This window comes from Parambassis ranga, chromosome 9 (assembly GCF_900634625.1).
Source record: "Parambassis ranga chromosome 9, fParRan2.1, whole genome shotgun sequence".
Classification (NCBI taxonomy): domain Eukaryota; kingdom Metazoa; phylum Chordata; class Actinopteri; family Ambassidae; genus Parambassis; species Parambassis ranga.
Window position 1 is genome coordinate 18,942,893 of NC_041030.1, and position 13,195 is coordinate 18,956,087.

At 40.9% G+C, this 13,195-nt stretch overlaps 1 protein-coding gene across 5 annotated transcripts in view; it reads left to right on the forward strand.

The window, feature by feature from the left end:
* Positions 1 to 13,195, forward strand: part of taok3a (TAO kinase 3a) — a 48,211-nt gene that overhangs the window by 22,055 nt on the left and 12,961 nt on the right. For all 5 annotated transcript variants that reach the window (XM_028413742.1, XM_028413738.1, XM_028413740.1 and 2 more), the window contains 11 exons: positions 664 to 903; positions 3,187 to 3,258; positions 3,928 to 4,029; positions 4,310 to 4,355; positions 5,025 to 5,121; positions 5,536 to 5,649; positions 6,223 to 6,314; positions 6,453 to 6,546; positions 8,497 to 8,578; positions 11,823 to 11,990; positions 12,893 to 13,090. In XM_028413742.1, coding sequence (XP_028269543.1) covers positions 772 to 903; positions 3,187 to 3,258; positions 3,928 to 4,029; positions 4,310 to 4,355; positions 5,025 to 5,121; positions 5,536 to 5,649; positions 6,223 to 6,314; positions 6,453 to 6,546; positions 8,497 to 8,578; positions 11,823 to 11,990; positions 12,893 to 13,090 — 1,197 coding nt within the window. In that variant the 5' untranslated portion in view covers positions 664 to 771. The remainder of the gene's footprint in view (positions 1 to 663; positions 904 to 3,186; positions 3,259 to 3,927; positions 4,030 to 4,309; positions 4,356 to 5,024; positions 5,122 to 5,535; positions 5,650 to 6,222; positions 6,315 to 6,452; positions 6,547 to 8,496; positions 8,579 to 11,822; positions 11,991 to 12,892; positions 13,091 to 13,195) is intronic.

A 13,195-nucleotide genomic window follows, 5' to 3' on the forward strand; every position in this document is an offset into this window, starting at 1 on the left:
GCCGATGTGCACACAGATTTCATGCTAGACAGAAAAAAAGAGAGAGAGAAGGAAAGAGAGACACTGGAATCAGAGAGATGTTGTGAGACTGCGTGAATATGTGTGTTGCATGTGCAGCGAAGCTAACTGGAGCAGGGTGTCCAGGATGCAGCCTTATGATACAGAACATTCAGCATTCATGTGTGTCTGCATGCACACGGGCAACTGTTACACTGTTGAATGTGTGGAAATGATGCATCAGTGACTCAACTTTAGCTGTCCAGCGTGTGTGTGTGTGTTGTGTATGAGTACGTTAGTGTAACTGTGACTTGGATGAGCAGCAGGACTAGACGGCTAGTCGTCATCAGATGAGTGTCTTTTTTGCCTGTCTTATGTCACCTATCAGCTGTCAATGAGACGCACAAATGCAAACATCCAAAGAAAGATACACACACACGCACACAAATGATATGTGGATATTCTTAGAAGGGACTGTGAAGTAACATTATATCAAACAATGTCTAGATGTTCCAAGGTATCAATGACCATCTAAGTTGTATGTGTGTAATTTAATGCTTTAGCATGCATGCAAGGAAACAAATGTCACAGTCTTATCCCGTGCAGCATGCTCAATAACATATGATCAGTTCACGGCCTGCTGTTGACCGTTTGTTCCCCTCCCAGGTCTAGCTGGCCAATGCCGGGCCCATCGTGGACATCTGGTGGCGGTAGTAGAAGCAGTCGCGTGTATGTGAGCGTGGTCCCCGGCGCTTAGCCCATGTCCAGCCCATAATGCCGTCGTCCACACGGAAAGGAGTGCCGAAGGACCCCGAGCTGGCCGACCTCTTCTTCAAAGATGATCCGGAAGATGTCTTCTGTGACCTGCATGAGATCGGGCATGGCAGCTTTGGGGCTGTCTACTTTGTAAGTGCAACAGGGTCTGAACCCACATGTATGGATCTAAACTAGATTTTTAACTACCGGTACTCTGCAAATGTCCTCTGTTGAACTCATTTCTGTTCCTCACTTAAAAAAACACACTTTTACACCATCATAACATGATGATTATTAAAGCATGAATTTAATTTATTATCAATACCCAACATATTTGTTTTTTGATTCAATGTTTTCTGCATGCTGTAAATGTAGTATACTACATGATGGCTCTTTGAATGCAATTAAGTAGAGACAGATTCCCTCTCAGCACTCTGTAGCCTTTCTTATTAATCTCATCATCACTAATTACTCATCAAGCCTTTGATTCTAAAGCTGCATGGCAGAGGGGGGGGCATGAAAGCATGCTGTATCTCTCTACTCGTTCCACCTCTCCTCTCCTCTTCTGTTCCTTCTTCTCCTCCAGATGTAGGGCTGTGGGCGATAAGCCTCCTCCCTGCCTCGCAAGACAGCTGTTCTATTTGTATTGAAAAACAGAGGAGCTGTCGATACAGGGGCAGGATTTTCTTGGCTGCCAGGGCTTTACTAACCCCTTCTATCCTATGTCATTTACACACACATACACACTGCCCCAATACATCACTAGTAGCCCTGGTGCCCATGTCCGTCTGGCTAACAGGCTCCAGTGTGTCTCTAAATCCTGCCCTGACGCCAGTGCTGTGCTCACTGACACACTTATGCTGTCTGCATTATAACTGGTACACCGCTAGCTGTTAGCCAGAGCAGCTTTCGTGGATGTAGTCCATAGTTTTTTTTTTTTTTTTGCCAGATAAATCCATCTATGTTTATTGATTTATCTGAAGCCTGCTAACAAATGGAAGCTACATACAAAATGCAAAGTTTAGTGCTAAAAACTTATTGGGATTCAGATCAATATTTGCATAAAACAAAGCTCCTTTTTCCCCTGTGCACAGTGGGATGGTTACAGGACACAGGAATATTAGCTGGAAAACAATTCTGTATTGAATAACTACAGATAAAATGCTAGATAGAAGGGAAAGGTATGTAGCTACCAGTGTGTGCATGCATATTCTCTAACTTATTACTGTATGTGCTTGCACAGTCAAATAAATTCTTGCATCTGAATAGGCATTTGTAGTTTATGCATGTAAGACTAATGAGGGCCTCCATTATGGAATAGAACAAGGGGAAATCCCCTGCTGAGTATGCAGACCTATCACCAAGGGCTTTTAACACAAACGACTGCAATGTACATTGAATTAGACGATCGCAATTACTGATACACCCCCACCCTTTTTTTCTAGTGAAAATTAGCCTGAATGCATTTCAATATTTTAGTATTACATGATTTTGGTTTGCTCTTCTCAATATCCATCTAGCTACAGAATACCCTACCAGAGAGTGAAACGGCTATTACGCATGAACTGACAGGCAATCATAGGGATCAAATTAATCTGAAAAAAGTCAAATGGGAATACTCTGTTGCCTGCTGTTACTGTAATTCCATTTGAATCTCAACATGAAATTCCCATTCATTTTTAAGTGGGATGAAGCAGAGATAAGGGCTTATGCTGAGCTGCAGCGTAGCTGTCCCTGAGGCCAAATGCCTCCAAGGTTAACACCACGGGTTTAACATGGGCATGTGGATGTGGATGGGCAACTCAAACACTTACAGTAGCTGGAGATAAACCATGTAGGCACTTACTGTACCTCTACTCTTCTCAAAATTACACATTGAGTGCCTGATCATCTGAACATTTGCGATTCAAATAAGACAGTCTGTTAATGCAGATTGACTTTGGGATGTTGTTGATGTTTTACATGTTTCAGATTTATCTGGTTCACATCTGGATATCCTTTAAGGCAACATAAGTTACTGATCAGTGAAAAGAGAAGTCCTTTTCACTTATAAAATTTTGTTTGCTGTTCTATTACACTGGTGTACTGTTATGCAATACTGTACACTGTATTTTTATTTATTATTGCTCTTTGTTAGTCATGGTGGCATCCATTTTAATAGAATTTGTCACCCCACTGCCCATGTTATCCTGTGAATTTACTTTTTACGCAGTATGTTTCTTCTTCTCCTCTTTTAAGGGTGAGTTGTACCAATGTGCCTGAGATTCTAATTTATTGATGTTGAGGTCTTTTTATAGAACTTTATGGCCATGGGAGCCAAAAAAAAACATGAAGCAGTCATGTGTTCCTGTTGTAGGAAGATAAATGTTTCTGTGTTTGTGAAATCTTAGCAAAAATGCAATACATTCTGATCTCTTTTATTTTTGCTTTCAGGCTCGCAACTCCTACTCCAACGAGGTGGTGGCCATTAAAAAGATGTCCTATAATGGCAAGCAGACTACTGAAGTAAGTGTACCACACACAGGAGCACATAGCCATGATACATCCCATGTGAATGCATCACCACACCTTTGAACTAATTCTCAACAAAGTTCAAGGTCAAGCAGATTGGTATCTCTCTGGTGTAGGAGTGAGGGTCCACAATATGTCATAATCTGCACATACTCACATGAACTGACTCATAAGTGATGTGAAAATAATCAAAAAATAAATGTTCACCACCGAATGCAAAGCTTAGAATCAGCATCTACCTCAAAGAGACTGTTGAAAATGTTTTGGCTCAAGTATACTTTAGAAGGCGGTCGATGTTATTATTCTAAAGCTGAACTCGAACCCACCTCTCTGATTTTGTAAAATTTTCATAAACCTTGAGTGATGCTTTGTGTGAGGACATTTACATGACATTGTCAGATTGTTCCTAACTCACTGAAGCAGTCAGCTTTCAATTTGTTTATTATTTATTATGCTGTAGTCAGACATAAAAACTTCGACTGTCTGTCACTTTACAATAGAGTGAGAGGTGTAAAAAACCAGAATACCTGTGTGAGTGGTTACCACAGAGACAACAGCTGTTCCACTATAATCAAAGTCAGAGCAAAGCCCACTGTAATAATGTAAGAATGTGATAGGACCTTTAGCGTGTAACCATCTGTGTGCCTGACTGTGTTTCGGCAGAAGTGGCAGGACATCATCAAGGAAGTCAAGTTTTTGGGACAGCTGCGACACCCAAACACGATCGAGTACAAAGGCTGCTACTTGAAAGACAACACTGCCTGGGTTAGTGGATCCTTCTCCACATCACCTTTTGTTCATTCTAGTCCCCTTCATTGTTACTTCCTCCCCTTCTCTTCCTCTGATTGTTTCCCTCTTTGTCTTAATTCCTTTCCATATCTTATATAAGTTTTGCACTGCCTCTGCCTAGCACTGTGTCCCTATAAATATATTGTAATCAGTTTACAGCAGAGGACAGCTTAACTTTTTTTAGAATATTTTACAAATGCACCATGTGACAAACAGTGGTACTGTTTCATTCAGCTGTGACTGTGTTCTATTTCAGCTGGTGATGGAGTACTGCCTGGGCTCCGCATCAGATTTACTAGAGGGTGAGTATGTTTATTAATATTTAATGTGTGCACACATTCGGACATTTTATGATCTGTTTTTATGGGGAGCATCAGTATGTTAATAAACATTTTTCCAAAAAAGTCGTTTCTAAACTATTTTTCTTGAGCTAATTTACCCTTTATATAGTGCGGTAGCTAACCATGAACCTGAGGCCTCCATGAGGACACGGGGAACTGCCTACTCCTCAGATGCATCATTTACATCTTACTTCCCAACGCTTCCTGAACCGTTCAACCCTCTAACCACTCCTGACCTGAAACTAATGTGTTATTTTAAGCACCTAAGTGTGTACTTAGACTGACGTAGAATACACACTCATGACAGTTGGGCTCACCCTGTTTTTGGGACTTTAGCCTTTTTATGAAATTTCTCGGTCACAGCTCTGCCTTGACCTTTTGCCTTGGCACATAGTCTCACTGTCGTTACGACATTCCACAGGGAGGCAGTCCAGGAGCCTGTGAGAGTTTACATTTTATCAACATGGTAGACGCCAAAGGAATGCCAGTTTATTGCTGCGTGGTGCCAGTAAATTGTTGCAAATTGTTCTGTGGTGTTCTGAACACCTGCATAGCTGGATAAGTTTTCTGTTTATTATTTTATCATTAGAGCACTCCCACTCAATTCATTTATCCTTATTTCTCCCAAAGTTCATAAGAAACCACTCCAAGAGGTGGAAATTGCTGCCATTACCCACGGTGCCTTGCAAGGACTGGCTTACCTACATTCCCATAATATGATACACAGGTGAGTCCCTTTATGTGTTCGATTCGCACAGGAACATACAGGGCATTTAGCAAAAACTGGATAAGATTTGGCAAGAGACCTGTGATGTGTCTTTATTGCATTTTGTGCTAATTAAACTATAAAAAAAATCAAAACAAAACTGTTTTACATGGCTCTTGTCTCACTGTTGTCTTCAGTTGTATACTTTATGGGGGAAGGATGTGATATTCAACGCTGCTGCCATATGAATCATTTGTTGCTGTTCTGGTGCCATTGCAGGTTTTATTACAGGGATTTTAAAATGGCATCACAATGAACAGAAAATCTGTTTGTCCCCAACTGGAAACAGACATTGATTTTGATGATGTCATTACCTTTAATTGATCGCTACATGTGTGTAATGGTTATTCTTCTTGTACCCCTCTCCCTATCCAGAGATGTGAAAGCTGGTAACATCCTGCTGACTGAGCTTGGTCAAGTCAAACTGGCCGACTTTGGCTCTGCCTCCATTGCCTCACCCGCCAACTCCTTTGTAGGAACCCCTTACTGGTCAGTACACACAAGCATTTGGCAGATTTTGCATAATCATACAAGTCATTTTCCCCTAAAACTCTCAATACTCTTGTGAGTCGTAAGAAAGGTAATAAGTAGAGTAGATTCATCCACATTTCAACTGTTCACCAGCAGTGACATCACTCCCTCTCGCACATCTCTTGAATTGTCTGTCTCAATGACAAAAAGGGAAGCATGAGCTTGACAAGGTAACAACATTAAATATTAAATGTCTGTAAAGGTCACACGCTGAATCTACAGTAATCTACTGTCTCACATCAGCTCCAAAGACTCACTCTCACACACTCATAGAAGCTTGGATGGCGACTGAAATTATCACACAAATAGCGAGAGGAACAGTCACACACTAAGTTTATGGTAACTCATACTGTACAGTAAATTCCAAAAACTAAAAAAACTTCTATCACGGCATACCAGAGTCTTTAAAAGCTTTGAGAAGCTTAGCAGATTATAACATTTTCATGGATTTTTCTCCATACTTAATGAAGTCTTTGTGTGTGTGTGTGTGCATGTGTGCACATTTTAATGTGCACGTCTTTCTGTCCTTAGGATGGCCCCAGAAGTGATCCTAGCCATGGATGAGGGTCAGTACGAGGGGAAAGTGGACATCTGGTCCCTCGGGATCACCTGTATTGAATTGGGTGAGCATACTACCAGCCACTGATCAACCAATACCTTCATTTAATGACATGGAATTAGTTCCATGCCTGCCTCTTGCAGTTTAAAAGCTGTTTGTTCATTGTGAAAACTAAGTTTGCCCCTTTTTTTTTTTATCATAGCGGAGCGTAAGCCACCCTTGTTTAACATGAATGCCATGAGTGCCTTATATCACATCGCCCAGAACGACTCTCCCACGCTGCAGTCCAATGAGTGGTGAGTTCAATACAGAATATATTTTTGTTATTTTTAACTTTGTTTTTTTTTTATTTAGTAAGTATTTGCACAACACTGTGCAATTTGCTAATATATTATTTTATAATGATTCAGGGATTTAAAAAAGAAATCCAGTCACACAAAGCCTCCAGTCAGCTGTGAATATTAAAGCCCAATCCAGCCTGCGTTCAGTCTGTGTAAGACATCCCTGTGCTAATCTGCATGACCTGTGATCCCTGCGACAGGCCTTGTGCAAGGTCACACTCTCAAGTCTCTTATGTAATTACCTGGGAAACCTCTACCAAAGAAATACTTAGTAACTACCCAGATCATTTCTGCTGGACTGCAACACTCCTTTAATATTGGTCAAGCTTATAACAAACCACTATGATTATTCTAATATTATTCTAGTGGTTACATTTTTTTTTTGCTCCCTACTGCCAACTAACATCATACACAGATGAGGTGTTCCAAATGTAATGTGGGAAAACAGACTGCCTTATGCATAACTTTATATAGTTTTCAGCCTCACAGCTCATGACTTGGATGCTAATAGATCATCTTCCAGACATCAAAAGCAATTAAATTAAGGGCAGCAGGTTTTAAACAGCCCTTTGCTGTCCTTTTTGCAACACCATGTTACCTCACATTGTTCGAAAAAGCAGCTTTATTCAGTCAAGATCAGCACTGCAATGAGACCCTAATATTTTTATATTTTTATGCACATTATTATCTAGCAGTTACCCTCCAGCGTTGGCTGTCATAAACTCAGAGGTAAACATGAAGGGAATTCGATATGTAAACTTGGGCGCAGTAGAAAAGAGGACAGTCAGCAGTATGTACAATATGCACAGACAGGTTGATAACCTGAAGTGGCATGTGACTACGAGGAATTTTACTGAGGCAACAAATATTCCACCACTCCTCTGAGCTGCTGTAACCTCAGAATGTGAAGTATGAGCGTGACTGGGGCAAACAGCACTCATCAAGTATTAGGTGTATGTTTGACTGTTTCCCTGTAATTTACTTGTGTCATGCTATCACTGCCGTGGAATGAAGGTGATGTGTCCAAGGTCGTGGGCATGCAGAGTCGTGCAGATTACAGCTTGTTTTCCAGACTCTGCTCTTCAGAAGTAGTTGAATGTTGCTGTTTTGCTGAGCAGCATGTACGCATCAGTGACCTTCTGTGTCTTCCACCAAAATTCTCAACCGAATAACTATATTCTTTTTTGAGCATCAGAAACATGAGGCCGGTGACTGTGGACAGAACACGCCTGTTGTAAAATTAGCATTGGTTTCTAGCATCGCACTGAGACGAGCGATTGTGTGGGACAGCACAAGGTTGTGGTATTTTTGGAGGAGGTCCAGCAGCCCAAGGCATTGGCAACATTCTGCCAGATGAGACTAGTGGAGACTTTTTACTTCATAGTGTTCAGCATACAAACATAGGACCACGCTCTGTACACGCTGGCAAGTGCACTTGTGGACCTTTGCTTACCACAAAAAAAGAGGAAAGGTGGAGGTTGAGACGGAAGAGGGTGGTTTGCCTATTGAACCTACCTTGACCCTGAATGTACATGCTGAGTTTAAAACCCTATACAGCATTCTTGGCTACTTGGCAACCCTAACACATGGGGTTGAATACAGTGTACTGTGTTTTTCGTTGCTGTATTTTTAGGTAAGGTTTACACAGCTCTTGCTGCCTATATTTGTATTCTGCCACTGATTTACATAATTCATACATGGTTTGTATTTTGGCCCTATTACACAGGAGTGTTCAGGTTTAAGTCAGTGATATGATAAACACAGCACAACAGAAGAGATTACACATCCTTACACATCAAGCAAGTTACAGTGGATGTTGCTAAAAGTCGGCTTATCTTTAGATTTAAATATGTTTGACTGTAAAGTGGAGTCATCGACCTCCATCATTCTTTTCTCTTCACCCAGGTCTGACACCTTCCGGAGCTTTGTTGACTACTGCCTACTGAAAATTCCTCAGGACAGACCCTCGTCAGGGGAGCTGCTACGAGTGAGTGGGATTCCTCTTTTACACTTTACCAGCTCTGACCTCACTTCCTGTCTCAGGCAGTCCCTGAAACACAAGGATGAGTCACTCCCACCCACCCACAGCTCCCTAATACGCAAGCATACAGTATACACAGCACAGGAATCGAGCACCCCGCTGAGAGTAGCTAATTCTCTTGTCTCTCCATCTTTTTCTTTGTCCCAGCTCTTCCTGTGTTGTGCCTTGTAGCCATGGTCATTAAGAGCTCCATAGAGCCCATGTGTGTTTACTGCTGCCACATTCCTTTGATCAGGATACAGTGGGGTTTAAAATAGAGTTGCTGTCCTTATGTACGTAATTCATTTATCGTTCTTTTTTTTTTTGCATGCCATGTTTTTGTTTTAAACTGGATGCATTCATGATTATTTAATTTTATTCTTATTAAACTAGGAAACAACTGGATATCATTATTTTGTCATTGCCATTCTGTCCTCTGACACACAGATATGTAACCTAAAAAACACAATGAACATTCATGATATAAATCCATGTATGTCCACTGTGTCCTCTTGAATTCAGAAGTTGATCTTTTTGTTTGTGTGAGCAGCAGGTAATCCTATTGACCCACTAAGAGTTTTATGTTCTTGGCGATCTCGCTCAATAGTGGGAGCACAAGCAGGACTTTTGACACCTGCATCACTTTCCAGAGGATGAGGATGAATGTTTTAGGTTAGTTAATGGTTAAATGTGGGGCTGTGGATGAGCCATTTGGATAGAATGGAGGTTTTGACTGGAATTCACTCTTCCAACACCCCTGACCCAAATCCTGGCTGAAAAAACCATTAAAGAGGGATAAGTACCAACAGACTTTGGATCAGTGTCGAAGGGCCTGTTTTATAGTGAGAAGCTTGAGGGGGTTGGGGTGTTAGTTTATGATTAATACCCCACTTTCGCTTCTCAGACACACACACACAAATTCACCCTTCCTTTGAGTGCACACACACAGGCACACGCCCCTCAAGCTCTTTAAAGGGAAAAATCAGGTCACTAATCTGTGGGCCTTGAGCTATCAGTGTTCTGGCTTCAGGTTAACTGTGCTCACTCCCTGTATACCTCCTTTAGAGTAAAATTAATTATATAAACAATAAAACAATAACCGCTCTGTGACCTCCTCCCATAAGTACCCTCCTCTTAAGCAGAAATACCCTCTTGAATGGTTAAAAATAGCTCTTAGTGTTGTTTGGCTTTGGGTGCATTTCTTTTGGTTAAATCCCATAAATTAACAAGCTAACCTCAGATATTTCCACTGCAGCAGCAGTTTCCCAGAGGATAATGGTGTGTTTGAATTGAATTACACACAACCTAAACATAGTTCAGTTTACCGTAGTTTAAAACAGAAAAGTTGTATCCCCTCGATGAAGAAGCCAAATCCTTTGTAAAGTAACCTTAACCGTAACTATTGGGTTTCAAGAAACTGAAGTAAAAGGAAAACAAGCGTGACACTGTAACATGTCACTAGCCTTCTTCTACTGTTTGCTAACCCCGTTTTCGGGTGCATTGCTTGTTTCTGGTCTGCAGGCTAAACAGAAATTTCCAGATTCTGGTTTCGACTACATTAATACAGAGATGGATGCAGTCAAATGTGAGATATGAACATTGTCATTGCCCCAAAATTGTTGAATTTTAATACCTTCCATACATTGAGGCTTATCACTAATGTTGTTCCCTAAAGAACAAATAGTACACCAAAATGATAACTAACTGTAAATCTCTTGAAGTGGATCAGTGCCTCTGATAAAAGAAGCTAGTGATGCCACAGTATACATCCCCAAGAGGGACTTTAGGCATGTGGAAATGCTGTCACTTCTTAACACTGACCTCATAATGAGAAGGAATCCTGGAGAGAACTTTTCACTGATGGAGCGAATGGGGGTAGCAAACCACCCACATTTTGGCATTCTGGTGTAGGTCCGTCAGGAAACGGGACAAATCTCTCTGATCTCTATTTTCAGAGTGTGATGTCATTCCCCTGTGTCCTTACTAACCCATTACACCAGCATCTGTCACATGGAGAAGGAAGGTGTACAGAGAGAGAGGGGGGCTAAAAATAGACCTGAAATACAGTTTTCATACTGTGTGTGTGTGTGTATGTATATGTATGTGTATTTTTAGTCAGGTACCCTTAGGTTGCATGCATTCAATATTTTATGAATGGAGTGACTAAGAGGAGGTGTGAATGTGTGTGTGTGGTGTAGTGGGAGGAAGCACTGGAGATTTTTTTTTCTGTCTTTTTGTTTTGTTTTGATTAAACGTCATGATGTCAGCACAGTAAAAGATAAAAATAGCCATTAACACACTTAACCATTCTCACCCACAGGCCCCACCCACCCACACACCTGACCTGCTGGTTGTGTAATCTAAAATAAATAATTACATAAATGCATAATGCCTTGAACTTCCTCCATTGAATTTCAGTCCCTTACAGACCTGCTTAGGCTGAACACCTACGAGAGTTTCACAAAGCACTTAAGTGGTAATATGTATTAAGATCTAACTTGGTAATCATGTTTTTATAAGGAAATTTTAGTAATTTTAATGCTCTAGGAATTTTGCCTTTCTAATATAGGACTTTATTTTTGTCCTATTTCAAATGGCATTTGTAAAGTGTCAGGCTTCCATTAACGTTTTTTTTAAAGGAGGGTTATTTTCAATGAAGAAAAATCTTTAAATTAATTATTAGATCATTTTTCAATGACTGTTAATGTTTCTTCATTTGATTTAATTGAAGGCAAGTACACTACAAACATTTATTGAAATGTAAAGGATTAACCGCATTTATAAAAATTGATTTTTATGCTCCAATCTTTCTCAGATCCCATATAATGAGCATGAACTAGACTGATGTAGAGCGCTGGGACTCTCGGGATAAGCAACCTACAAGCGCCCTCTAGTGACAGATATAGCTGTGGTTGTGTCTTAAACTGCACTGGATAAATGATGACAGTGCACTCCTAAAAAATCGGCTGTCTTTATTTGAACATTATTTACCAAACAAACATTATGTTAAATAAGGGCAAAAGGGCAAACCAATATATAAATATATATATATATTTGCCATATATATAAAAAATATAAAATTAAGGCATCATCATTACCAAAAATGTACCATTTGAAATCCATAAATTAGAGTTATGAAGACATAATACTATATAAGAAAGGATGTTACTTCTTACTTATCTAACTTTCTGTCTCCTTTCTCTTTGCCCAGCATGATTTTGTGCGTCGAGAACGCTCGCCGCGCATTCTCATTGACCTAATCCAGAGGACCAAGGATGCCGTGCGTGAGCTGGACAACTTGCAGTACCGCAAGATGAAAAAGATCCTTTACCAGGAGAAACACAATGGCCCCATGGGAGAGAGCCAGGAGGAGGAGGAGGTGGGTGTGGAGAGGGAGGGGAAGGCTTAAAGTCAAATGTGAGGTTGAATTGATTTGTAAGAGTAACAACCCATTTGTTCATAAGTATTTTGTGTAAATCCAGATTTAGGTTAGTTTGTGAATCATAGAAAGAAACTCTGGACTGAATTTAATAGGCACAAAAGGAAAGCCTGCCTTGATGTATTGACAGCTCAGACAATGGCTGATAAATCATGAAATCAGCTAGAAAAAAATGCTGAAGTGTCTCAGCACTAATACCATGCAACAATTACAAAAATAGAGCTGTCTAGCTCTTTGACATCATGACCAACAGGAGCCTTCCTGCCACAGCCTGACATTGAGCTAAAATGTCCCTTAGCTGACCTGGCCTGAGGTAAACTGAACAGGCATGGACAGCCTGTAGCAACAGTACTGTCATCCTACACCACGTGACGCAATTCAGAGCAGCCACCAGACCATACTGCAACAAGACACCCCCAAAAGGCTTTACTGAGAAAACCCTGTACCTTACTGTGTTTTCTGGTTCCATGTGGAAAAACTGATTAAACATCCTACTCTACAAGACTACCTCTTAAAGCCCTTTATCTGTCATGTACACACTCAAGTTGACTCCTAATCTTAGCCTAACCAGTGTCCATTATCATGAGCACTGACACAGGTGAATGATACAAACACACACACATCTTAACAATTAGAGGTTAATAGGCAATTTGCCATGACTTTGACACTAATGCAATCTAGAGGGCATCAGTGAATTTCACTGAAGCAAAGAGACAATTTGGAGATGCCTGTGTATAATTGGCTGAAGGACACCACAGTTGGTGTGTGTGTGTGTGTGTGTTATTATTTTAGTGACATGGGTTTAGCTCTTGAGTGTAAGCATGTGTTTATGTGTGTTGCAGGACAGCGAGGCAGCCAGCTGTAAGATGAACAGCCTGGGCAGCAACCACTCTATCCCCAGCACCTCAGTCAGCACGGGCAGCCAGAGCAGCAGCGTGAACAGCATGCAGGAGGTGCTGGATGACAGCTGCTCTGACATGACCATGATGCATCCCCAAGATTACAGCAGCACCCTGGACTCCTCTCCACACACCAAGAAGGTAAAGGTCAGAGGGTGAAGATGGGGTGGATGAGTCCCTCCATACCACCTTACATAATTTAATGAATACCAAAACAACTGCTTACTTCCAAATGTAATACCTGTA